Raw genomic sequence first — 27,260 nt, forward strand, 5'->3', positions numbered from 1 at the left:
CCATCTCTACCTCAAAAAAGATTAATCAATTGAAAGAAGTAATTTGGTCAATAAATTTCTAAATATAATGGATTATTAGTTAAAACGTACCTTGGTATTTAAATTTTCAATGGGCACACAAGAATATCTTTAGCATTTATTATTTTATCTATCCTGCTAATAAGAATATTTCATAATCCTCGGAAAATTCTCCTGCTATTTTGTATATACCTACAAAATCTGCCAATTACGGTATTTTGCATTATGCGATAAAAGACCTACATTGCCAAACTAGAAATATCGAATGAAGTTTTGCTTCAGTGTATATTAGGCAAGAGCCTGAAACATCTAGTTAATTTTGTATATTTGTATGTACAAATATGTATGGAAAATAAAACTTATTGTTCTCCTTGAATATTTTGGATCACGGCATGGTTCTGACGAAAAAGCTAATTCAGTTGTTACTGCCAAGCTTTCGCCTTATTTTAACGTCATCATCAGAGTCTATATTAATTACATATTTTGAAAACATGTTTGTACAGTTTATTAAAAAAATATATAACTGCATAGATCTTAAATATGTCTACAAATTAACATAATTAAGGTTTTCACAGACGATTTCAAATTTTTTTGAAGAACAATTCAGTCCCAACATTGCCAAGGATTGTAAGAGTATTGCAACCTTATAGTTTGCATCTTTGTCCAACGATAATTATTATCTTCTTCAGCGTTGAAACTTTCTGTCTTCTTATGTTAGGAAAACCAATAAAAAATGGAATAATTAAATATATTTGACGGTGTTGTGATCAGCGAACACATGTTGAACCACCGTTCGGTTAATTATGAGTCCGTCTAAACTTGCGTTTTATTCTTTTTTAATTTACCTAAACGAGTTTCGACATATTCAGTGAGGAACTGACTCTTTTGTTGGGTCCATCGATTGACTATAAGGGAGTTTGTTTATAAGAGCATTTAGATTATACGTCGTTGTGCTGCAATTGTGTGTCGGCGTGAGTAGTTAGATCGGTTGCGATGGGCTTTTTGTATATTTGGAATTCAATTGTATTGTCCATTTTAGAAAGTATTAATTATTACCCATTACCGGAAGCCGCTAGCGACAACCGACGGAGCCAATGGTTTATAAAGGTCAACAAGATGGACAGTTCATCACTGAAGGTGTCGAAACGCTTTTTAAGTTGGTCAAAACAGAAACAAAAACCCGAGTGTAGACCGACCCAATAGGTAAGCAAGTACTGGTTGTTCACCGATCACAGACCGACACCCACCATCAAATACAGTTAATCTTTAAGTAAGGTATTGATTGAGATAAAAAGTCTGTGTCACGAGCGGGATTCGAACCCACGACCTTCGGCTACATACGCCGCTGCTCTACCACTTGAGCTATCGTGACTTCGCTCCACTCGGACACTAACTTCCCATCTAAACGTACAATCTTTCGAATTTTCCCTCCTTTTTGCTATTTTTCAAATGTCGTGTAATCTATTTGAATCTCGGCGACAAATGAAAGAGAGCTTTAATGCAGTATACTTTGTTTTGCTTATTAAATCGATTAAGTTTCGTGGTCCAATTGACCAAATAAGTTCTTTTCAATTAATTAATCTTTGAGTAAGGTTAAGATAAAAAGTCAATAGAAATGATAAATGATGGAGTGAGTGTGGTGTTCAATCCTTTTAAAATATAGTTCCTACTCTCAGTAAGTACTATCTAAGTACTACTTACTGTGGGTAGGAACTATCTTTTTAAAAAGGATTAACAAAGTCAATGTCACGAGCCATCTCAACCAATACCTTACTTAAAAAATAATTAATTGAAAAGAAATTATTTGGTCAATCGGACCGGGAAACCTAATCGATTTAATAGTTAATTGTTTAATTCTCATTGGTTTTCTCAATTTTGTAAAATTGTAAAAATTATATAGGGAGTTTTACTTCTGTCCCTTCGTTAATTTGTTAAAATTAGTCTATTATTTATTTCATTTTAGCAGTTTTTGGAAAAAACCCGAGATAAGTCAAATTTTACTTTTTGTCTAGTTTTTCAAATTTTGTTCTAACTCAACAGGCTAGGAATAAAGATGTTTCAACATAATAATTTGTATTATTGTTAAATTGAAAATTAAATTAAACTACATATTGGGTATTAACTATATTAATTATTAAATAGTAATAAAATTGTATCAACTATAAATTTTATAGAATTGTAATTATTTAAAATTATATATACTTGTAGGTAAAGTAATAATGTCATTACTTTATGAAAATGCAATTCTTGTAATTATTTTGATAATTTGACCCCCCCCCCCATGAACGATCATTATGGTCATGATGTAAATGTCATTAAAAAACACAAATTATCTTATAATTCACTATTTTATAAATAACCTACTCAATAAAGACCACTATTAGTAATTTATTTTATCGCATACCAGTGTATCCACTAGGTTTCTCAACAACTGCTCAACGCAGAAAAAAATCCAACACAATTCACTTCCCTAATTACGGATAATATCGCAAAATAATTGGCTTTTAAACACGTTGGCCATGGTATGTTGTAAGATCATAAACAATCTGGCATAATTATTTCAAAAGTAAGTTTTTGTGAGGGGTACAATTGAAGAATTTATAGCGAAGGTTGCTCGTTTGATATCAGAGTGAACACATAAGCGCAAAAAGGTTTGGTTTTTACTAGGAAATGTTTCTCCTGAGTGGCCGGAATATTACGAGGAGAGTATGAACAACAATATATGATAAATTGGTTCCCCTCCAAAATCTTAATAACGCGTGGGCAGTGTGTATGTTTCCTATCGACGAGGGGACAACACCGATTACTCAGTTTCACATTTTTATTTGCCAGTGAACGTACTTATTCACGATATCATTTTTATTGGGCGTAACAGTAAATAATTCTAATACAATTTATATTATTTACAAAGTTAATTTCAAATTCAATAGTTAAAAATTTTTGTTAAAATGTAAGAGTTGTTCCTACCAAAATTATTTCAAATATGTAATGTGTTGTCAAAACATTTATTGTCCACCGAATTTCATAACAAAATCGGTGTGATTATAATCTGTAACCATACAGCATCAAAGCCGTGTTTTTTTTTTCAGATGAAATTGGAATTTGTATTTGTTTGCATTTTTGCCACGATATCATTTGGCGATTCATCAAAAAACGGCATCTGTCAACGTACCAATAGGTATGTCTTAGCTTATGCGATTCTACGGTAGGCCCTGTTTTGAAATGTAAAACAGACTAACAAATAAATGCTCTAATATCATTACTAAATAAGGTCTAATGAATTAAAACATAAGAAGGTAAAAATTTCTCTGCGTTTTTTTTTTTGTTTCAGTCATTACGTTACATATAGGGATAGCAATTTACAACTTGTTCCATACCGACATAAAATATGTCATTTTCGTTGTTATTATGAAACCAACTACAAATGGGAGATAGTGACTAAAATAATTGTAAGTAGTCGTGTTAATTAGAATTATAAATTTACAGCATATATTTTTTAAACATTGACACGACAACGGTTGTTTGAATGTATGGTTGTAGTGAACAGTGGGTAAACTCAGAAATTGTAAAAATCGAGTTAAATACTAGAAAAGTAACAAAATCACGTCAGAAAGCTGGGCAAATGTTGAGATAATCAGAACAGTATATTCTCGGAAAATTTAAATCGACACTTAGTCTGGAATAAAATTTTAAGTTTTTTCTAATTTTTTTCTAGATCACAGATAAATGTTGGCATGCCTCAGTCGTCTACACTGGAATACTTAGGTTCATTGTTTATTCTACTGTAGTATATATGTCCCAACCATGTTATTTGTTTGCATGCTATCTTCACAATTGAAAGACTGCTCCAAAGACCTGTCTATGTTGTCATATAGGCTTCTAATTATTGTTTTGTGTCAATTGCGGAAGAATAATAATGTTCTAAACCGTCCTTCTACGAATTCTTAACATTAATCCTTTTAAGGTATATGTTTTTTTTTTACAATATATACAATTACCTTCCATTGGGTAACAAGTAAGAAAGGACAATGGTAACAAGTAACCGAAATTAGTCAGGATGAGAGTTTTTATTCGAGGATTTATATTGGTTAACTTGTATGAAATTGACGATAACGGGAGTGGGTTAAATCTTTGACAAAAGGCATCTTGTACTGTAGAGGCAGTTTCGGTGGACACCTAAAAGGGAGTATCACGGATTTCTTTTAGGATTACGACATGGGCTCTTCGGATGCGGAGGATTCTCCAGTCCATAAGTCCATAACAGCTTCACTACTGTATTATGAAGCAGCATTTTGTTTAAGACAGGTAATTTCTACAGATCTATAACTTTTCATCCCTTCTTATCGTAAAGTCGTGTGTGGGTAGTCCATGTCAGACGATTTTCAATATATAGTCCTTGACGGGAGGGTTTTTTGATTGAAGTAAACTGGATTACATTTGATAAGAAAAAGGACTGATTGTTTACGACCTGCGAACCGCGACCGGTAATTATTTATTATGGATATTTATTGTTGTTTATAGCTCCATTAAGCTTAAGCAGGTTTTTCAAGGAAGACAGCCGTCCTTCAGGCTTTTCCTCTTCTAGGAGTAGGAATCTCAGCCAACATAAACCTTCGCAACAGAGGACATGAACTTCTCTTCTTCGTATCAATATCTGCACAGATTTTTTTCAGCTCAGAGTGTACATTCCGCAGTCCGAATTCTTGTTGATGCTGGATTTTGGTCGGTGAACTCATGCTTAACCAGCACTGGGTCACTTATTGATCAGTCTACACTCGCGGGTTTGTTGAAATACTCAAAGACGTTTCGGCATTGCGCCATTGAGTGAATAACTGAATTTCAGCATACCAGTCCTGCCATAAGTTCTGTTACAAGAAAAAGTCCATTAGGGAATAGAGAAATTTGATAATCTGAAAAAGAAATTTATTTTAAAAAATCCAATATTTTTAAGATTGAAATAAAATAATATTACTCGAAATGACCACCTTTTGCCTTCACACAAGCTTTTAGTCTTCGGGGCCAATCATCTATGGCAGAACGCAACACGTCTCGAAGAAATTTCTCAACTGCTTTTAACAGAGCGGACTTGAGGCTCTCTAAATTGGCGTGTTTCCTGTGGCAAGCCATAAGCTCAAGATGGAACCACATCTTGTAGTCCAGAGGATTCAAATCTGGGCTTCCCGAGGGCCAATCTGAAGCCTTAATGAATTCCGGAACATTTTCCTCCAGCCACTGCTGAGTTGTTCGAGCCTTGTGCGCAGGAGCTGAGTCCTATTGGAAGACCCAATGAGTTCCGGAAAAAAGAGTAGTGCTTAAGGGCTTTACTACTTTCTCAAGGATGTCTTCTTGGTAATTTTTCGCCCTTGTTTTGACTCCTTGCTCACAAAAATGGAGTTTTTGGATGATGGCCTCTTTCTACCCTTCCGATTTTTTCCTGAGCTTCTAGAGAACTTCTAGTATAAACCTTGTCATTTTGACGGTAAATTTTTCCTCGATGGTAAAAATTTTTTCATCGGTAAACAAGATGTTTCGATGAACTCCATCAGCGTACCGTGTCAACAATGCCTTGGCTCTTTCGAATCTAATTTTGTTTTAAAGATACTGTAAGCCTTTGTCCTGCCATTCTACGGTAAGCACTCGTCTTTTATGATGCGCGACATTGATCGGGAAGAAATTCCGATTTCTCTGGACAATATTGTTTGTTTTCTTAGCGGATTTCTTCGAATTCGGTTTTCAACAGCTATGATGGCATTTTTCGTCCTCACAGAGCGAGGACGGCCGGACCTTGGTTTGTCTTTAATAGATAGAGTATCTTTGAAGCGATTTATGGAGCGCCACACAAACATTCGATTTATTCCTAACGATTTCTGCGTCTTGAAAATCTCTGATTTTGAAATACCTGCCTTGTGCAGTGCGATGATGGCATGACGGTTTTGTTCAAGGGGCGTTCCATCTTGACGTTATTAATTCTCAATAACAACTGAGTAATAGAATTTAGCATTATATCAAAGGTAAACAATAGACAAGAGAGCAAGGTTCGCCGGGCGTTTGTTTGGGATTATTTTCAAAGTGAATCATTGTAACAGAACTTATGACAGAACTAGGAATTATTCCTGTATTAACACGTCCTAGATTTAGTCCTAACGCGTCTCTGTTTGGTAATGTTTCCGTTATTTCTTCAATGGTCCTTTGATGAACGTTTTCAACATTTCATTGAACCGAGTACTTATTTTTAATTCAGATGGATCCACGTTTTAGGCAGTTTGGTAAGCCACGAAAGTGTGCGGGGTCGATTGGTTCCCTTCCTCGGTTAATTTATCAGCCTCTTCGGTGCCCTTCTGCCCTGAAGTTAACTGGAGGAAGGTTATTTTGCGGAGAGTGAAGGTATTATTAGATTTTCCTAGGTTAATTTTTTTACACTGACACTCTTTTAAATTTTTAAATGCGGTTTTGCAAATGTTTCGACCCCACTTTTCACTGTATACAAATTTTTCCCCATCTTAATATTTTAAATATTGTATTGTTGATTTGATTGCAGACAAGGACGGAAGTGCGAACGGAAAATTTTTGTTGTCCCGGATACGAAACAGTGCAGAACACACCGTTGAAATGTAAACCGAATTGTTCGCCAGAATGTAAAAACGCGAAATGCGTACAACCAGGATTATGCCAATGTTATGCAGATTTCGAACCGCATGTCATCAAGCCAAACGTTTGCGTACCTGTGTGCAAACATGGTTGTCAAAACGGTGAGTGCATAGATGTGAACGTATGTCGTTGCAATCCCGGCTACATAGCGGAGAACAACAGTTCCTGCCTACCTTGGTGCAGAGAACTTTGCGTCAACGGTGCATGCATTGCTCCTGAACACTGCCTATGCTTTCCTCATTATGCTAAAACAAATAACGAATACGTGTGCGAATCGACGTGCGATTTCGAATGCATAAATGGCGAATGTACTGGAGTCAACGAATGTTCTTGTAATGAAGGATATAGAAAAAATGACACGACATCGAACGTCTGCGACCCTGTCTGTGAATATTGCGAGAATGCCATCTGTGAAAGTCCGGGCCGGTGCACATGCTTCCATGGATATGAGCCCTCGCAAGATCCTCGGGTATGCGTTCCAGTTTGCAAGGACGGCTGTGTAAACGGTTATTGTTCTGATCCAGATAAGTGTACGTGCTTCAGCGGTTATCAGTCTTCTGCAAACAATTATTCACAATGCGTCCCTATCTGCTCAAAAGAGTGTAAGAACGGAAAGTGCGTTGCTCCTGAGGTTTGCGAATGCTTTCTTCATTATGCTAAAACAACGAACGAATACGAGTGCAAACCGACATGCAGTTTTGAATGCATAAATGGCGAATGCACTGGAGTCAACGAATGTTCTTGTAATGAAGGATATACAAAAGATAACACGACATCGAACGTCTGCGACCCTGTCTGTGAATATTGTGAGAATTCGTTCTGTGAAAGTCCCGACCGATGCAAATGTTTCCACGGATACGAGCCTTCGCGAAATCCTCATGTATGCGATCCAGTTTGCAAGGAAGACTGTTTAAACGGTTATTGTTCCGATCCAGATGTGTGCACGTGCAACAGCGGTTTTCAGACTTCTGAAAACAGTTCTACAGAATGCATCCCAATTTGCTCAAAAGAGTGTAACAACGGAGAGTGCGTTGCTCCTGAGGTTTGCGAATGCTTGTCTGGATTTACGTTAAAATCGGGATTTTGCGAACCTGTTTGTCAGGATGAATGCATCAATTCTTATTGTGCGGCTCCGGACGTTTGCGAATGCTATCCCGACACGGTCAAAATGAACGAAACCCTTTGCGTCTCAGTTTGTCAGGAAAACGCTACTCTCGATTGCTATCACGTGGTTGAGAATGTGGACGAATTCAGTATGCGTCTGACCGGAGAGGAAATGGTTTTTCTACCCAAAAACAAGAAGGCGCTGACCCTTCATGCTGTATGCGAGCAGTTTGTCGATACGTACAGCGAAGCTAACATATCGTCCGGTGTACCTTTCGAATGTTCGACCGATCGAAACAGCGACATAGTACACACCTACTGTAAACTGACGTCGGAAAAATACGATCCTGTAATTACGATGAATGTTACCGATTTCAACGAAACGTTACCCATAAGTATGAATTTAACTCTTATATACCCGAAGATCGGAATTTCGACTGGAACATGTGAACTTTGCTTCTGCGATGAGTTTCTGTAAGTATCGAGTTATAAAACACTTAAATAGGTTCCAATAAAACTTGTTTAATTTCAGGTATTTAAATGAGGATCGTTCATTTATTCATCTATGCCCATGTGAGCACGTAAAACAAAGTAAGCTATCATTAACATTCCACAACTCGAACTTATTAATTAATTTTTATTGGTGAACGTTTATTTTTGTTTGCTATGTATAACTTTAATCTGTAGGTTCTCTTTATATTCTTATTAATTTTTTTCAATTTTACTTTGAACTACTTATTTTAATTATCAATTGTTTAACATAACTTTTGGACCATAGATATTTTAAACTGTCATCTTGGTTTTATTTTTTTAAATTTTCTTATCGTATTGCTATCTTTTGATTTGTTCCCTCTATTCAAACCCCGGCTATTTTTTTCCAAACCGTGTTGATGTTTGTCGGCCATGTTTTGACTTTTGATTCAAAGCCCGGGTATGTGTCCGGCATGTAGAGAAACGTTGCTCGATGTACCTTAATTAACCGATGGGTATCATTCCTTGGCTCCATGTAGGGAACAAGTATTACGGGAAACAAAGCTGTTTTATTAATAGTTTCTGCATAGTTTGATTGGTTGTATATTGAGAATAAATGGATTTATAAGAGTGAATGTGTAGAAACGTTGCTCGATGCACCCCCACTTAATTGAAGTGTTATTCCTTACTGACAGCGAGTAGGAAAGCGAGATGATAATTCTTCTAGAGCCTGGCAGCAAGTATTTAGGTCCTATGTTCCGATTTTTGGAGATAACATAACTTTTTTATTGTTTATTGCCCTGATCAATATCTTTTGTGTCTATTGATAGTGAATGTATTTATTAGCGCGAACATCTAATGTGAGAGGGCCGATTTTGAATATTGACCATGAATTAGACTAGTTAGTGTATGTAACGTTGTTTATATGTGTAAAGGATATTAAGTTAAGAGTTGAGTGAGAGGGTGAGCGTTGTTTATATTAAAAATGCATGCGTAATGAGCTGAACTGACCTGGCTCTAGCTTGGGGACCCCTAAGACAGAGATCTGAACCACCAAAACACCCGATTGGCAACCCATAAAACCAGGAACACACTTACCTGATGCTACGCCATGCGACGCTACCCGACGCCTCGCTACGTTTTGGTGGGGTGTGCACATCTATCCGACGCAAGCCCACGTCGCGTACAGTCCACAGCGTTTATCACAATAATCACTATCACAATCGCAACGCATCTTTTGTTCTTAATGCACTATTTTGAGCAAAACCTTGTAATAAATTGTTAGTTAAATTTTATGAGCACAACCATCTAATAAATTGTTTGTTAAACTTAATTGTTTTGAATAAAGTTACTCCTAACCATCTAATTAAACAATTTTTATAAAAACCTATGCATTTTTTATCTCATTTAATTTGGTTTACATTAAAATAACATGTTGTAATTAATATAACGACTTAATATGTACTTAGTTTGAAATAAACTACAAAAAATATGAGTGTCCTGTTCTAATGCTACCCGACATTAGAAAATGGTGTAATTTTACGAGCAAAACTATGAAATAAATTGTTTATTAAATTTTATGCGCAAAACCGTGTAATAAATTGTTCCAATTTTAGTATATGTACCGCCGAAGCGAGTACAATAAATTGTTAGTTAAATTCATTATATCAAAAAATCGTATTCCGGTGTTTTGATTAATTTTCTACCAACCCATTAAAATTAATTTTTTAAATAAAAACGAATTAATTTTTAATCACAGTTAATTTGGTTTATTTTAAAATAAATATGTTGTAATTAATATAACGACAATAATACATGTAGTTTGAATAAAAATATGAGTGCCCGGTTCTTTTGTCTTCGACTGTACTCGATGCGACCCGACGAAAATCTGGACAGTGGGACCGCAGAGCGTTGGGTAGATGTGCAAGGGGTAATGCAACGTTATGGAAAATCGGAGTTTGGATTTGCATCGGATAGCGTCGCATGGCGTACCATCGCATAAGTGTGTTTCTGGCTTAAGCCTTCGATTCTGCACATTGTGTATATTTTTGCAGAATTGGGCTTATATAAATAAATCAAATTTACTGGTCGGCCTTTTGGCATGAATCTTTTTGTTTAACACAATAAATTGGATAAATTGTTTCACTGCCACTCAACTGTTTTTAGACTTTTCTTAATTTACATGTTATATTTAACTTTTTTTTTTTTAGTTCAACAGTGGTTCTTTTGTTTCAGCTTCAATACTGTGGTATGCATTAATTATCACAGCAAGCACGTTTGCACTTTTAATAACTATTTTCGTTATGAAGAAATTTCTGTCGATAAAAAAACAAAAAACATCGCTTAACCTAGGTGAGATATTTTTTAAGTGTTTCCTATTACAGATTGATTTGTCGATTATTTGCCTGATTTTTAATTAAATCCTCCAGTTTCAGAAAACAGCGACATGGAGTTATAACAATGGGCGACAATAGTATATGTTTGTATAAATTATTATGTTATTCGTATGTAACTATGACTAAATGTAATTTTTATTTGAATAATTTTGTTTTTTATTTTACATATAAATTTGCGTTAAATATTTAAAATATTTTTATTCTATTTACAAATGTTACGGCGGTTAAAAGAAAAGGTAAGAGGATGTGTGAAATTCGTCTTGCCCGAATCCTTAAGTGCAAAACTTGAAAAATAAATTATTATGTTTTTTAGAGAAATCAAAATATTATTTTGATATCTTATGATTATATATTGTTATTTAGAATGAAATTGACCAATGTTAAGAATAAGAATATAAGAATATTGAAATGACTGTCTATTGAAATTAGATCTCATAAATCTTTTTAAATCCTTTTCAATGCACTTCATTAATATTTTAATCATTTAAAATTGACCAAATAACTGTCGTTTTATGTACTTATGACAAATGGATTATTCCAACATTGCCTAAATTAGTCAGTTTCCAAATGTTGCGTTTTAAAATAAGGTAAATTCAATAAAAAATGTCAGATATTTGTAATCAAATGTAATAAAAATATATACAAACCATTTAATTCCACTACTTGTTGCCATTTTCTATGTATTTTTTAAATTCACTCCTCTCAGACCTTCTTTTGTATTTAAGCGATGAATTCCTACATGTATTACTGCAATGGAGAAAATATATACTGTTACATAGCCCAAAATAAGTAGAAATTTGAAAGGGCAAAAACAGACAGATATGTGTTGGGGTAGGACATTCCAGCCAAGCTCCAGCAATGTTTGTTGCGTCCTGGTAGCTAATCCAATGTTGGTTTGATTTAGTCAATTTCTGACTTTAATCGACCAATTGTGTATATGTTAGAATCAACGGTTTGGTTGGACGGAAAAGCTCATAACGAAACATCCCCTTCAAATGCCAATTAATGCATATCACCTTGCGATACAATCCCACTTTTGGAGTTGTTAGCGGTGGGTCTCTGCGTTTTTCATTGGAATTTTCTTTTTGAACATGAATATTGGACGGAAAAAGCACACAATAAAGCAGGTCATTCAATCCCACCAAATGGTCATCACTTTCTTGTGATGTAATCCGGCTTTTGGGAGTTGTTAACAGTGGTTTGCTGCGTTTTTCCCAGAATTTTCCTCTCTGCATATTGTTATAAAGAAACCATTTTTCATCCCCAGTCATCCATCTTTATAAAACGGGGTCGTTTACATTCCACCTTAGAAGGGATAGAAGTCGAATCCAGTCAATCACTCTCACATATCCAACTGCTCTCAAATGCGTCTAAATGCTTGTTTTAAAATATGTTAATTCCTCTGTGATGTCTCGAGCCGTTGAGTTTGGGTTATTTGTGGCAAAAAGTTGAATTCGGTCATCATCAACGGTTGAAGGACCGGAGCGCTTTGCTTACCAAAGTTCCTTCTGAACAAGGAAACCACTTATGGACGGTGCTTAATCCGTTAATTCATGTTATGTACACCACATTATGTACATCACAAACTTTCCTAACAGTCTGAGCTGCCGTTTCCCGTTTGCAGTTGGGAAAAACCAAAACTCTTCGTACAATTACGAGATCTCGAACGAAACTTATTTCAATCACTTTTCAGAAATAGTAAACAATAAAAGACTAAATAAAAATTGCGTCCAATACAACATGGATAAAATCGAATTATTGAAAAACTCCACGTATTGTTTTCTACAAGCCAATACTTTATTTTGATATGTATCACTTGTAATAGGATAGTTTATTGGAATAATATATGTTGTACATATCGTTTATTTCATATTTCATGTGCTAGCGATCGCTATGCTATACATTTACATAATTACAGTCTAAACGTTTTTACAAATATGCAATACGGTTGAGTTGTCACAAAACCAACTATGGCTAGAAATTGTATTCGAATGACTGTTCTTCTGGTAGCATAACATCTTTGTTTTATTAACATAACAGTACCAAAAAATCTGTTCTTTTTGTTTTTTATCAAAATATTTTAATTCTACTTTCAAAAATGGGCACTAAGAAGCACCCGCTTTTCAGTCTTACGTTGTACACAGATTAAAACAGTAGCCGTCGATTGGAGAGTTTTTAGTTTTAGTTTTGTGAAGCTTTTCCGGTCGTTTTATAGAACATCCGCAGTTTGATTATTCATCATCCTGATCTGCGTCTGTGATTATTCAAAGCGCCTGATCAGACCGACGATGAAACCTCGGACCAATACGTGTAATTTATTATTTCCAATTAATTATTTTCAATATAATTTTGATATAACAACATGTTAAAAACTTTAAAATTAATATTATCAATATTTCCAACCGACAGAACTATTTGATTATGGAACGAATTGTAGTAACACATTCAACATATCCCTTAAGTTCGGTGTTCAACGACAATCACCATTGACTTAATGGGTTTTCTTTAACAATTCGAATTTATAAATGTACAAAACACCTTTTTTTCGAAATAGTACCACCTCCAACGAGGAAAGGCACTGGAACCACAAACGAACTCTAGGCCCGATACGATAATTTTCTATGTAATCGTCTAGGTATAAAAAGCGAGAGAACAACATCAAGTTATAAAAAATAAAAGAAAACAAATACAGATTTTCTTTTCGTGAAATATTCCATAAATTCAGACATTCTGATGATTTTTTTATGTTGTCTGTCATGATGAACTGATATCAATGGAAATTCTTTCACACTAGATCCTATAAAATCAATACATAAAATTTAATGCAACTATAACTTGTTTTCTTAAATAGCCAGCCTCGCCTTTTGACTATATTTTAAATTAAAATATTTAAGGAATTTTTAAGTTGCAGCTTCTTCGGCATATGTACATGAATGTTTTTTGATTTTTATCTTCGTCAAATTGATACAACTATTCCATATTTTAATACATAATTCATCTAGATAGATTCATGTAGTGCCGATTTACAATTTTGTTTTGTTTACATGTTTCTTTAAATTAATTCTGTAATGCTTGAAGTTAAGTTAAATTATAATTAAGATAATTTGATATAATTTTTTGATGCCGTGAGGAGCGATCAAGAATGAGGTGGTTTAGAAAAACACCCAAAAAATGCAATTTAAGATGTAAATGTGAATTTTGAACCAGGTATTTCATACTCACATAAAGTGTGGTGCTATTATTTAAGGATAGGGAAAAAAGAGGCGGCCACAAGGCCTACTGCGCCTCGACCTGTATAGATCTATTGTGCTCCCCTGTTTTTTATAGCTCACTGGCCACTCAGGTTATTAACCAGTCTCCACAGCTTTGCCAGCGGTTCCTTGGTGTAGGGTCTTGCTTGTCGTTCTTCTTGTCCTAGTTGCAAGAACCTGCACCTACATAGACCTTCATAGACCTTCACAGAAACCTAAAATGTTTTCTGCGGTCTCATCCTCTTCCTGACAGTATCTGCACAGTGTTTCTTCTGTCCGTACTATCTGGTGCATGTGCCTTCTAAAGTGACAGTGCCCTGTCAGGAGTCCAACAAGGATCCTGGTTCGGTTGCGGTTGCCTTCTAGTATTTTTTTTTAGTTTTGCTGATGGTCCTTCTATGAATTTTTTTGCGTGCCTCATACCTGTCGTTCCAAGAGGTTTTGGATTCTTTAAGGATCCATTTTAAGATGTATCCTCTTTTATAGCAGGCTGCTATGCCGCAGTAGGTTCTGGGCCCAGAGATTCCATGTTAGTCCCTTTTTGGCCAACATGTCAATCTTTTCGTTGCCTCTATGCCCCGAATGTCAAGGGGCCCATGCCAAGGTCATTCGTGTCACTGACTTCCATCAGGCTATTCTTTAAGTTTTCAAAATTTATATTTACATCTTAAATTGTATTTTTTCCAATTAACATATGTTTTGAAATTTACCCTGGCCCCGAAGATGACCCCCGATAAAGGTTGAATCGTCGGCAGAAAAAAATGAAAAAGGTGTTTTTCTAAACTCCCTCATCCTTGACCGCTCCTCACGACTTCAACAAATTATGAAACAACAGGTCACTAAGAAACACGCATAATTTGATATGTTGTAAAGTAATCAATTTTCAAATGTAACTTGTAAAATTTTGTTCCATGTAAAAGTCTTATTCGTACAACATAATTAAAATGAAATTGCGCATTATAAAACACGCTTAGACTGAAAGGAAGACAATACGTATTTCATAAGATCATCGGCCATTTACACAGAGAACGCAATCTTAAAAATAAAATCGCCCCTCCGGCGATGAAACCGTCGCTTCATCTGTGTCTGATGTCAGGTTAAAAATTTGAGCGCTTATATCGAAAATACCGTTGTCAATTGTTTTAAAAGTTATTTTAATGAGTAAGTGTCTAATTTAAGTCTTGGTACGGTGGCGGGTTCGGGGGCGGAGGCATCGTGTTGTCCGCTTCCATTGTCAGAGGGTCGTCTATGTGCGGCATCGAACCGCTGAGATCTTTTTCAAGAACGTCGGGTGTAAACGCTTCGGAATCCTTTCCATCCGTCTCTTCAGGCCATGATTCTTTAAACATGTTCGCAATCTGTAAATATAAAAGTTCTCATCAATTAATGTTGAACCATAAACAAAGAGAAGTTATTATTGCAACTATTACCATATAAAACGATACCAAATTGCTCAAAAATGAATAGAGATATTGCCAATTTGTAGTATTTGACTATGTACGCTACATTCTTTCATTACTATTATAAATTGCATTAACGTTTATTATAAATTATTAGGTTTTTTATTGAAGGATGAAAATAAAATATTTTATTTCCTTAATTTTGTGTGTTGGACATAATAATTTTGTTTAACAATTAATACCGTGTATAAGGTTCTTTGTTAGCTAAAACCTCCATGCACCTGTTAGGCATAAGGTTGTCACTAATCTCATAAAGAACTCCATGGGTGTTGCAACGCTGCACCTCAGTTTTTGCATGTCAACTGGCTGCGGATGAGATTGAAAAGCCTTCTATGCATCCAAAATCCCTACAATTGAGATCCCTGGTTTGATAGATGTATTCCTCGATAATTTCTTGGACATAACATACTGCGGTGAGGTTGTCTTCAACAATATTGAGTCCAGCTCTTCCTCCAGGGTAAATCTCAGCCCAGATCACCACCTCCTGCAAACTGCACTGAAGGGGCACGCGAACTGGGGGATTGTACGCAGCTCCTGTTCTCGGTAGACTTTTCGGCGCCTTCTATCACTGTACTGTTAGAAAAACGTCACTTAAGTAAACATGACAGCATTCCATTTGTGTTCTCTTCTAGCCGTTCGCTGCACCACATTCTCCAGAGTTGCTGGGAGCGGGCTGTTGATGCAGTCTCAAAGGTGTATACGATGTGAGGCCCACACGTGTTGATAATGACCTTTCCAAAACGTCTTGTAGTTCATTTATGATCTGGCTGGCACTATGGAAAAAGGTTGCAGCAATGACAATATTGGCACTTCCAGTCTCTCGGAATCGGGCTAAAGCACGAGAGACCACGCTCAGAAAAACGCCAACTGCCTCTGTGATATCCAATTGCCGGTGACTCTTTCTCACAATAATATTACGAACTTCTGGTTCAAGATGATGTCTTTCCATTGTTAAAGATAAATCAACTGGATTAAAATGGAGAAAAGATGAGAAAAGTTGTTTGTTTACAAAATGAGAAATCTTCATAATTACTATTCTTAAGTAAATCCGTTATTAAAAATGATGATTAACATTTGTTTCTTTTTGTTTTGTATTTTCTATTTTGTTTTATCCGATTAACAAGAATATATCGATTAATTTAATTGAAATCAATAGAATAAGAATAAATTATAAATACCCCTATTCATTTTTGAACAGTTTATTTTAAAAAAACTCCAATGTTAATAAATTAAAATCATTTATAAAACAGTGTTTGGCACTGGCACTTAATTTATAAGATTAAAGTGGTGGTTTCAAGGAAATCGTTGTTTAAAGCGGCTTAAGAATATTGACGTGAAAACGGTGGTAAGGATAGATCGATTAGGTAGGCAGTACAGAAAGCAAGTTGACAAAAGGAATCTTCAGGTCATAGTGGGAAGTGAGATTATGGAACTACTAGGTGCCTAGGTAAAACTCTGTATAAAACTAAAAGTAACTAGAAGAAAGAGGTAGCTCTTTGTTGATTTGGCACTGTTGAGGGACTTGGGTAATATATTATATATACAGGGTGTCCCAGTTCCTTCTGACGAAACTCAGGAAATCGATTCTACTCTTCGTGTGGAGCAAAAAATGCTCAGAAGAAAATTTATATAGACTNACCTTTCTATTTTTTCCTTTTTGCTTCCCGTGGCCACTTCATATGTCGCCGAGAATCAAATCCTGATTACACGACAGTTGAAAAATGGCAAAAAGGAGGGAATTTATATATATATATATATATATATTATGCAGGGTGGGCGACCAAGACCCGAGGGGTTAAATGCCTGGGTAGACTCGTACCCCATCCCTGAAAGGTCCGGGACATGGTCGGCTCACGTGTCCTGCATAAATCTTTTGGACTTGTTCACAAACCCCAAGATTTTGGACCATTTTATCTCGGGGAGTGATTTGGTGATGTCCGCTCCTTCAAAGATATCAAATCTGGACCTAACAACTTGGAACATACATGGTGACATGTAATACTTTGTGACTTAGAACATTAATCCTGTAGTAAGTATCCTCCAGTAAGTCGTACTCGAGTCAAAATCGGTAGCTACTTATTGATGAACAATGGAAAGCAGGAAACCAACCTGGAGATGGCTGATAGTCTAGATATAGTAGAAATGAGAAATGATGGAGTGAGTGTGGTGTTCAATACTCTTTAAAAGGATAGTTCCTACTCACAGTAAGTTGTTTTGCAACGATCCGGATTTCGAGCCTTTTAGCTCATCATCAGGTTGAAGGACTTCTACAACCACGTCTCTCGACATGAATTGCCAAAGTGAACCGCTGATACCTCCGCCAACGCAACGTTCCAATTATCAGCTGATTTTTTTAATGACGCTCAATTTGAACGTGCGAAACGCGGAAATTATAACACAAATAAATATTAGAATAATAAATACTTAATATTACTATAAATTACTATAAAAATAATAACAATTAAAATAAGTAGATTAATTATTTGGATGTTTGATATGATTTATGTACATATTTAAAATGGGACGTAGATCAAAATCTGTTAAATGCATTAATAATATAATAAGATAATATCGGAAGCTATTTGGTGGTGATATATAATAGAGAAGACATTAGGAAGCGGGAGAAGACATTAGTGTATAGAGAGGTTATTGAGATAAAAAGCAACTTCCGTTAAGCTGGTGCCTTGGGTCTACTGTCTTGGTGTAGTCCTAAGTTCCGTAATAGTTTGATAGATCCTTCATATTGATGAACACTGGGAAGCCAAAGAACTTGAACCTTAGGAAGCGGTAAGATAAATTCGTTGCTAAAAAGAAAGGTCAGGTTATTGTAGATAATGAGGTTATTCGTCGAAGCGGGAACGGATCAGTTGGCTGACAGAAGGAATGATAAGTTCATACAGAATAGAGAGGTTATTAAGCTAAAAAGAAACTTCCGTTAAGATAGTGTCTTGGGTGAAACTACTGTCTTGGTATAGTCCTAAGTACCATTATAGTTCGAGATTGATTGATGAACACTGGAAGTCAAGGAACTTGACCTTTAGGAAGCGGTAAGGTAAATTCGTTGCTAAAACAAACGTTCAAGAAGTGTAAATAATGAGGTTATTCGACGTACTGCGTAACGAAAAATCTTTATTCTTACGAATCTTCTTGGGGAGGAGGTCGGTAGTTCCTTGTTGTTGTTTTTGGAATATTAATATTAACTAAAGAAAAGTTTAGGTCGTTGAGGATGAAGAGGTGATGCGGAGTCTGTTGTTGAAGAACAAGTTATTTGTGAACTTCGGATTGTATAGATCTAATCTCCGTTTATAACAGCTCTTGCTGAAGCAGCAGCCAATTAAAAGTAATCCAGGATTAAAGGAGTAGTGGGAAGTGCCTATAGAGTATTCCTGGGCCCACAGAGAACTGGACCATAGATGGAAAACCTTGCTGGGTTGTGAAATAATTTAAAATTAACTGATTTAAAATAAACTTGTGTTACTTTACCGATGGTAAAGGATCGTCGATTAAATTTTCCGTCGACCTCGGGCTCGGCGAGTTGCCGTCCCTTTCTCTGTTTCTCGCCTTCGCGAGCAGCCTGTTCTCTCTCTCCCGCTCGTACTGCCTCGCGCTGAAACTCCTCGTCGACGATGTGCTGCTGTGCACAGATGCTGCGATTCGGCATTAGAAACACAACATAAAATTAGATTCAGACTGAAGGAGAAAGAAAAATCGCATTAAAAGTGGATTTGAGTAAGCTTGTTGTGTTGAAGGTAGCATGGCGCTTCTTTAAATGCGGTGGGCTGATAATAAAATAAAAATACATCGATTAGTGAGAAAACATGCCTAAGTAAAATTTTCGAAATAAAATGTGCGGCAATTGTTCAGTTCCAATCTTTTACTTGATAGCTGAATTCGACGGCATCGACATTTAATCTATGTTGAAAGAGGAAATTCTTTGTCTGAAAAAGACTGATAATGTAACATCTTTTCATATATTGAAACATGGAAATAAAATTACTCTATATCATCAGATTTAAGATATATTTCACAAAAACTATAACATACTGCTGTTATTATATCATTTTCAAATTGTACTTAAGGAGGACCGAAGCGTTCGAACGTACCAACACTCTTCAGCCAAAATCAAATTGTATTGGGTTGATCATTAAAAACGATTTGAGGTATTTCCTTCCATATTTTTTAAAAATTGATTTCGATTCATGAACACATGGGATCAACGATTTTAACGAACCTTTTTCTGGTGATACCAGGTCGAAAAAGTTTCGACTCATAGCTTTCTTACCTAGGAGCCCAAAAAAAAAGAAGTAAATTACATAATTTTATTTAAAACATTGTTTTCTGCTTTTCATGTTTCAATTGTATTATGCAGGGTGTCCCGTGACAGTATCAGTATATCAAGAGATCATCCTGCATATCAAATTGGACTAAAAAGTCCATATTTTCATAAGCACTATTGTCAATCTATTCGATATTTTTCACTTTTACTAACAACTTCATTCCTCTGTATCTCATAAGTATGATTCCTACTTTAAAATGGATTACACCAATGGAAAGAGCATAAAAAAGCCTGTGAGTTTATATATACACTTTTTTGTATTTATCTATATATTTTTAGATTGTGATGAGCCAAGAAACAAATATCTTCCACAAATAAATACATAAATGATAACTAATATGTTTATGTACGGTCTTGGTTGAGATAAAAAAAATCAGTGTCACGAGCGGGATTCGAACCCACGACCTTCGGCTCAATACGCCGCTGCTCTAACCACTTGAGCTATCGTGACTTCGATCCACTCGGACACCAACTCCCCACCTCAACCTACAACCTTTCTATTTTTTCCTTTTTGCTTCCCGTGGCCACTTCATATGTCGCCGAGAATCAAATCCTGATTACACGACAGTTGAAAAATGGCAAAAAGGAAAGAAAATTCGAAAGGTTGTAGGTTGAGAAGTGGTTAGGGCAACGGCGAATTGAGCCGAAGGTTGTGGATTCGAATCCCGCTCGTGACACTTTTTCATTTCAACCGAAAACTTTACACAAACAGGTTAATTAATTGAAAGATTGGTCTGTCACTCAGACCACTAAATATAATGGTTTTAATAAATGATGAGGCAACTAACGTAGTAAAGGAAATAAAACAAAGATTTTGGTAAGAAACTAAGTCGATATTCTTTCTTTGCGTTCCCAAAAAAACCCTGAATACAAATAGTTGGGGGAGATAAAAAAATATCATTTTCCAATTTTTCGCCGTTCAAATCTGTGATTTTTTCGCAAATGTCAAATAATTGTGACAACTATGAAATGAACAGAAACTTTAAACAGATACTTTAAAGGGGCTTAGAAGCCTATAAACCACAAGCAATGGCACAAACATTTTGTCCGTTAACAAATTAAAACTAGAGATATAAAATAAAACGTTTTGAGAGGTTTTTATCGAATTTATGCTAATCTTTGACATTATATTTAAATAAAACCTAAAATTTGCTCACCTAGCCTTAAAAAAAGCAATCCAAATTTCCAACGGGTGTACAAAAGATGAATTTAGATAAAATCCAGAGAAACCATGAATATTAACATAAGACCTCAGAGACAACGAAATAGACCCCGGCTAACCCAGCACAAAACTTATTTTTTTGTTTTAGAAAAGGTTAGAACAAACTTGAAACGATTTTTTTTTTTCAAAAACTATTTTCTAATCTACTTTACTTGCAATTTCTTTTGGTTTTTGTAACTATCTGTATGTTTAATCTTATATATTACATGTTGAATATTATTTTATTATCGTAGGTAAAAAGCAAGTCGACTGTTATATAATACCTTGAAATACATGCAAAACAACGACAGAAAAAAAATATTTTGATCGTTGGGTTGGGAATTTCCTAAGCACCGCAGCCTTTTGGCTTATTGTGCTTCTTCTATGCCCTTAGTTCTGTTCAATTTAGTCGATTCTTATTATAAGTAGTCGAACATTGACTGTCAATGTTGCTGTTTTTACTGGGTCTTCTTGGTACTCTAGGCTACGTCGCATTCAAAGATGATATGGGTGGTAGTTTCATTCACCTCATGGTATAACCTACAAATAGGTTCATGGTTGAATAAACCAGCAGATGTTTTCTCAAATGCCAATCTTGACTTTAACCTTTTTAGTTTAATATCTGGCACGTCGTAAGTTGGTCAATTTCTTCGTTTGTTTTGTATGGACACATTCTGAAATGAAGGAGTTGGATCTTGTACTCCTAAGTATCTAGATTTATAAACGGTCTTGCAAATCCTTCTCTGGCCAGACTGCTTGTTCATTGTCATGAAATGATTCATCTAACGAGTATTTTGTTATCAGTGCAACCTCTTTCAAGATTTTATAAAATACAAAAATGATAAAATGTAATTCATTTTGAAAGACCGAGGTTTGTATCTGTACATCATACAGTTGTAATTGATTTATTCTGATATCTTTTTTCCATTTGTAGTCTGTTAAGATTGTACAGGATGTTGCAAGGATAATATGTAATCAGTTCCTATTTCTAAGAATGGTTGTCTGATATTATTTTACATTGTTTTATGCCCGATATGTACAGTTTCCAAGTTCAACCAAATTTTTTTTTGCTTATGCTTTAAATCAATCCATTTTTTCGCGAGGTAATGTGATTTGGTTTTGACCACACTTTATTAATCTAATATCAATAATCAATAATGCTAGGTTAAAAACAAAACTGATATTTAATTCATAAAATTCATACACCAAAAAAAGACAGAAAACTTTATTTTAAAAAACAATGAAATTAGCTTTTAAAAAAATGTCTTGTCTCCTAGGGCCCCTTTTTGATTTAGTGTAAACGAAAAACGCTTCATTAAAATCTGTGATCTCACGTCTCTACCTTGTAGGTACAAGAAACGTTCCATTTTGTTCATATTTTAAATATCGACAAAATAAAAATATCACAGTTTTCTGGAGGAGAAAAACAAACGTTCAAAATACTGAAATTTGGTATAAATTAAAAATCGATGCATTTTTGTAAATCTAAACAATTTTGAGAATATTGCGAGTTAAGTTATGCGTGTCTGCTCAACGACTTTGCCAAATATTTGCATTTGTATAAAAGCATGCTACCATCATTGTGTCGAAATAAGTATTTTCCTTTTGTAATATCAAATAGGTATGTACATATTTGATTGTATCTAATAAAACATTACTTTCATGTACTGGCTACTGATGTTGCATGGCGTTTAAGCCCAAGATTTACAAAAAAGGTGTTCAAGACCAATATAGTGCAGGAAACACAAGGATGAAAATATGTGGTATTGGTTTGTTTTTTCATGTCTACGATCCATATAAGTATTAAATATCATATAATAATATGTAAATTAAAATACCTTATATTACTACTTACTACACTAAGCGAACGTGTACCAAATATTATCTACCTAGAGTTAAGTCCAGCAGCTTAGTTTGCATGCAAGCCCACGATTTGACCAAACGTTTGAATAAAGAAAAATTTAAAGAACAGGCAATCCATATCGGGGTGGTGTGCACTTTATGTATAAATCGTGAACTTGAACACAAAATAGAAAACTTGAATAATAAAATTATTTTAAATAAAGCTACGTTTTAAAACTAACAATGGTGTTGCAGCGGCTAAAGGAGCTATAGATCAATTGTTCTGTAATCTACTTTGGCTACATTTGTTTCGGTCTCACCACGACCACCTTGCTGTTCCATGAGCCCTGTCATCTTCAACTGCCTCGTTTTATATTCACAAGCCATACCAATTATTCCGCCCCTAAAATACGACCTAAAAACACTAGCAAAGAGTGGCGATTCGTCCTGATGTCAAAAAAAAAAATCCAGTCTGTTTTCATTCTGATCTAATATTTTATCTACCGTTCAAACGTTTCAACAACCCTATCGTGATTTTATAATGTAGGAAAAACAACGTGACTGTATGCTTTTGTCAGTTGATCCAACCGAATCCATTTTAGTTACAAAATCAAAACTTATCAGTGTGTTTGTTTGTTTATGTGTGTGTGTGTGTGTGTAGGAAAATCATAGAGGTTAGAGGCGCTATTAAAAATAAAAAAGAGAAAATGCTTATTTTCATTTTTTATTGCGCCATTTGTATTATTAACTAATCATTTTTCTAATATAGTTAAAATTTTACAATCCTATTTCCTTTCATTCCCGTTCTAGATATTAATAATAAAATTTACTTGCACTTTTGTTTTTTATTCTTGATAATTAAATATCAGAGAAGTCTAATTGATGGCTTCTAATTAAAAATTAAATACAAATATAAAAATGACTGAAATAAAGCACGAATTTAGGATAATTTTAAGAAATTTTTTGAAAACGAGGTTCACTGCCTGTCAAAAATGAAAAATTCACTGCGAAAAAACCCCAATGTGCCTATAGCCAGGAACACACTTACCCGATGCTACGCCATGCGATGCTACCCGACGCCTTGCCACGTTTTGGTGGGGTGTGCACATCTATCCGACGCAAGCCCACGTCGCGTGCAGTCTACAGCGTTTATCACAATAATCACTATCACAATCGCAACGCATCTTTTGTTCTGAATGCACTATTTTGAGCAAAACCTTGTAATAAATTGTTAGTTAAATTTTATGAGCACAACCATCTAATAAATTGTTTGTTAAACTTAATTGTTTTAAATAAAGTTACTCCTAACCATCATAATTAAACAATGTTTATAAAAACTTATGCATTTTTGATCTCGTTTAATTTGGTTTACATTAAAATAACATGTTGTAATTAATATAACGACAAAATTACATGTACTTAGTTTGAAATAAACTACAAAAAATATGAGTGTCCTGTTCTGATGCTACCCGACATTACAAAATGGTGTAATTTTACGAGCAAAACTATGAAATAAATTGTTAATTAAATTTTATGAGCAAAACCGTGTAATAAATTGTTCCAATTTTAGTATATGTACCGCCGAAGCGAGTACAATAAATTGTTAGTTAAATTCATTATATCAAAAAATCGTATTCCGGTGTTTTGATTAATTTTCTACCAAACCATTAAAATTAATTTTTTAAATAAAAACTAATTAATTTTTAATCACAGTTAATTTGGTTTATATTAAAATAAGTATGTTGTAATTAATATAACGACAATAATACATGTAGTTTGAATAAAAATGTGAGTGTCCGGTTCTTTTGTCTTCGACTGTACTCGATGCGACCCGACGAAAATCTGGACAGTGGGGATTGCAAAGCGTCGGGTAGATGTGCACGAGGGTAATGCAACCTTATGGAAAATCGGAGTTTGGATTTGCGTCGGGTAGCATCGGGTAGATGTGCACGGGGGTAATGCAACCTTATGGAAAATCGGAGTTTGGATTTGCGTCGGGTAGCATCGGGTAGCGGCGCATGACGTAAGTCACGCTCGGGCGTTACGATATTGCGGCATGGCGTCTAAATTTATCGCGCCATTTTTATTATTAATTTATTATTTTTTCTAATTTCGTTAAAATTGTACAATCTTTTTCCTTTTATACCTATTCATAAAATTAATAATACAAATTTCTTTGCACCTTTGCCTTTTATTTTTGATTATTAAGGATCCTGAGAAGAGTAATCGATGCTTTCTAATAAAAAAAATTATAAAAATTATAAAAATGACCGAATTCAATGTAGATAATTTTAAGAAATTTTTTGAAAAAGAGGTTCACTGCATGTCAAAAATGAAAAGTTCAAGCTTTTAAGAAATGTTTTGAAAAAGAGGTTCACTGCATGTCAAAAATGAAAAGTTCAAGCGAAACAAACCCCAACTCGCCTATGTCAGCTCGGGCGTTACGATATTGCGGCATGGCGTCCAGATACGACACATATGGTGTTGCTTAGCGCTATTCAATTTTTGTGGCGGTTGTACATAGAAAATCGCCGTCAGAAAGATGGGTCCAAGTCCAAGAAATTGAAACTTCAATGATTAACTCCGAGAATTCTTTATGCTTTAGAATGCTTATAAAACGCACAGATAAACTAGCAATGTGAACAATCTGCGTTGGCCCTTTTGTAACGATTTTTTAATTAATTATGTCGAGCACATTTAACCGAAAGTTATTGACTACACGATAGTAATTTGATCAATTTCAGGTGCCAACAACCACACGGATATATAAAATAATTGCTTCTACAACAAATAAATCAACTTAATTGAACCATTTTAGGACAAAATACGAATCAATAGAAAGAAATAGGTTAAATGTCTTATTACGTCGTACCTGGTATGTTCACAACTCCTAAAATATTTTTTTAATAAAAATTAATTCAAGCCAGAATAGAGAGAAAAACTAGATTCGCTTCCAGAGAGTACTTGTTTTAAAAAAGCCCAAACTTATAAAATTATTTATCAAAACAATTGCTTTAAGACAGAAATGCATATTAAAGACAGGAGGATAAAGAATCGCCAAATCCATCACCTACAGTGGAATGAACATATACTAAACTAATTGTTCACCGGGGATTCACTGGTGTACCACATCGAGAGAGTCAAAGCGGAGTCATACAAACATAATTGACAAAATTATCATAGAGGCGTAATAATAAATAGTAAAGACTGGTGTGTAGGATGTGAAATGACCTCTGCGAGTGTGGTTACCATGTGAGGGGGACAGGTGGCATGAGATAAGCAAGATGGCCGCCGCCCTTGCTGCACCTGCTCTTGATGAAGGCACCAGGACGCCTCGGCTCCCCCGCGTGAATCCGCCCCGGAGGACCGAAACTCCAGTCATCCCTGAAAATAAATTAAATAAAATGACAACTTTCTCGTCAATCGATAAAATAGCCAAGTTGTGGCGCCAGTAGGATAAAATCACAGATATAAAAGTTTGAGAAGTTCAGGAGAGAAATGAAAACAAAATAATAACAACCTGCTTAAGAAACACAACATATCATCTTCAAAATAACAACATAGCTACTGCGCATAAATATCCGTTAGTTTGTTATTATCTAATAAAGTATCAATGCATCCTTTTAATTATTTGAACAAATTAAAATATACACAATATTTTGGAAAGTCATAAGAACATCAAAAACAGAATGCCTTACATGTAAGTTAAAACTCACTGGTCGTTATATTTTCTTTTTTTTTCTATTTTTTACATTCTTTTTATAAATAACTACATGCTAATCAATAGCACGTAAATTATAAATATTAAAGAAAATAATTTAATAGGAGATACTCGAAATTGTGGTCTAAAAAATTAGTGATAAGAAGTGAAAAAAGTTAAGTTTAAATGAAGAAACAGGATTTGAAAAATCCTAAATGATATTACTATAGTGTCATCCATCATCTCATACAAACTACAAATGGTAACGAAAAATATAACAAAGAAAAGCAAGGAAACAAATACAAAAGTCCATAGATTAGCAAAGTTTACAATCTGTTACTACTAACACCCAAATTCAATCACGCAATCAGTCTGTCTTTCTCTCTCTCAAACTCTCTCTTTCTTTCCCCCTCCCTCTCACTCATTCTCCTTTCTCTCTCTCTCTCTCTCTCTCTCTCTCTCTCTCTCTCTCTCTCTCTCTCTCTCTCTAACATAAACTCTTTTATATATTTTGTCTCTCTTTTTTTTACGCACTCTCTCTAACTATCTACGTCTCTTTCTCTATTTTCCCCTTTCTATCTCCCTCTTTCTAAGACGCTCTCTCGTACTCTATTGTCTTGTTCCATCTTTCTTTCTAGATTAGATTATAAAGATGCCGGCCTTTTTACGACCTGTGCAAAGCGACCAGTATTGGCATATTGTGTATTTATCTTTCTCTCCCACTCACTCTCTCTCTATTTCTCTTTCTTGCTTTGTATATCCTGTCCTCTCTAACACATTCTTTCCTAGTCTTTTTTTATTCCATTTCAAAAAACATTAATTTGTTGATCGTA

At 34.9% G+C, this 27,260-nt stretch overlaps 2 protein-coding genes and 2 non-coding genes across 7 annotated transcripts; 1 reads left to right on the top strand and 3 right to left on the bottom strand.

The window, feature by feature from the left end:
* Positions 1-1,317: 1,317 nt before the first annotated feature.
* Trnah-aug lies at positions 1,318-1,390 on the bottom strand. Its single transcript has one exon. It is a non-coding gene; the product is annotated as a tRNA-His (tRNA).
* Positions 1,391-2,805: 1,415 nt separating this feature from the next.
* LOC106664227 (von Willebrand factor D and EGF domain-containing protein-like) lies at positions 2,806-11,291 on the top strand. Of its 2 annotated transcripts, none has more exons than XM_014389727.2 (7): positions 2,806-2,892; positions 3,108-3,196; positions 3,350-3,467; positions 6,557-8,244; positions 8,303-8,361; positions 10,477-10,593; positions 10,671-11,291. In XM_014389727.2, the coding sequence occupies exons 2-7, from the start codon at positions 3,108-3,110 to the stop codon at positions 10,697-10,699; spliced, it is 2,100 nt and encodes a 699-aa protein (XP_014245213.1). In that variant the 5' UTR covers positions 2,806-2,892; the 3' UTR covers positions 10,700-11,291. The 2 variants fall into 2 exon arrangements, with proteins under 2 accessions (XP_014245213.1, XP_014245212.1); XM_014389726.2 differs by having other exon boundaries at positions 2,822-2,968.
* Positions 11,292-14,244: 2,953 nt separating this feature from the next.
* Positions 14,245-26,162, bottom strand: LOC106664408. 3 transcript variants are annotated; one of them, XM_024229252.1, is made up of 3 exons: positions 25,959-26,162; positions 18,832-18,995; positions 14,245-15,246 (listed from the first exon to the last, which is right to left on the bottom strand). In XM_024229252.1, exons 1-3 carry the CDS (start codon positions 26,107-26,109, stop codon positions 15,058-15,060), a joined length of 504 nt encoding a protein of 167 aa, XP_024085020.1. In that variant the 5' UTR covers positions 26,110-26,162; the 3' UTR covers positions 14,245-15,057. The 3 variants fall into 3 exon arrangements, with proteins under 3 accessions (XP_024085020.1, XP_024085021.1, XP_024085022.1); XM_024229253.1 differs by having other exon boundaries at positions 25,977-26,161; XM_024229254.1 differs by having other exon boundaries at positions 26,034-26,160.
* Positions 20,062-20,135, bottom strand: Trnan-auu. The gene has a single exon. It is a non-coding gene; the product is annotated as a tRNA-Asn (tRNA).
* Positions 26,163-27,260: the final 1,098 nt, after the last annotated feature.

The sequence above is a fragment of the Cimex lectularius genome, unplaced genomic scaffold (genome assembly GCF_000648675.2).
Source record: "Cimex lectularius strain Harlan isolate CLEC.00 unplaced genomic scaffold, Clec_2.1 scaffold345, whole genome shotgun sequence".
In the NCBI taxonomy this organism is placed as follows: domain Eukaryota; kingdom Metazoa; phylum Arthropoda; class Insecta; order Hemiptera; family Cimicidae; genus Cimex; species Cimex lectularius.

Bases quoted from the DNA above. Each gene is read 5' to 3' on its own strand.
- LOC106664227 (XM_014389727.2), top strand. From the start codon at position 3,108: ATGAAATTGGAATTTGTATTTGTTTGCATTTTTGCCACGATATCATTT. The intron at 3,468-6,556 runs GTAAGTAGTCGT...ATTTGATTGCAG, and splicing joins AGATAGTGACTAAAATAATT to ACAAGGACGGAAGTGCGAAC. The intron at 8,245-8,302 runs GTAAGTATCGAG...GTTTAATTTCAG, and splicing joins TGCTTCTGCGATGAGTTTCT to GTATTTAAATGAGGATCGTT.
- LOC106664408 (XM_024229252.1), bottom strand. From the start codon at position 26,109: ATGACTGGAGTTTCGGTCCTCCGGGGCGGATTCACGCGGGGGAGCCGA. The intron at 18,996-25,958 runs GTCATTTCACAT...GCCGAATCGCAG, and splicing joins TGGTAACCACACTCGCAGAG to CATCTGTGCACAGCAGCACA. The intron at 15,247-18,831 runs GTAAAGTAACAC...TTATATTTACAG, and splicing joins TCGACGATCCTTTACCATCG to ATTGCGAACATGTTTAAAGA.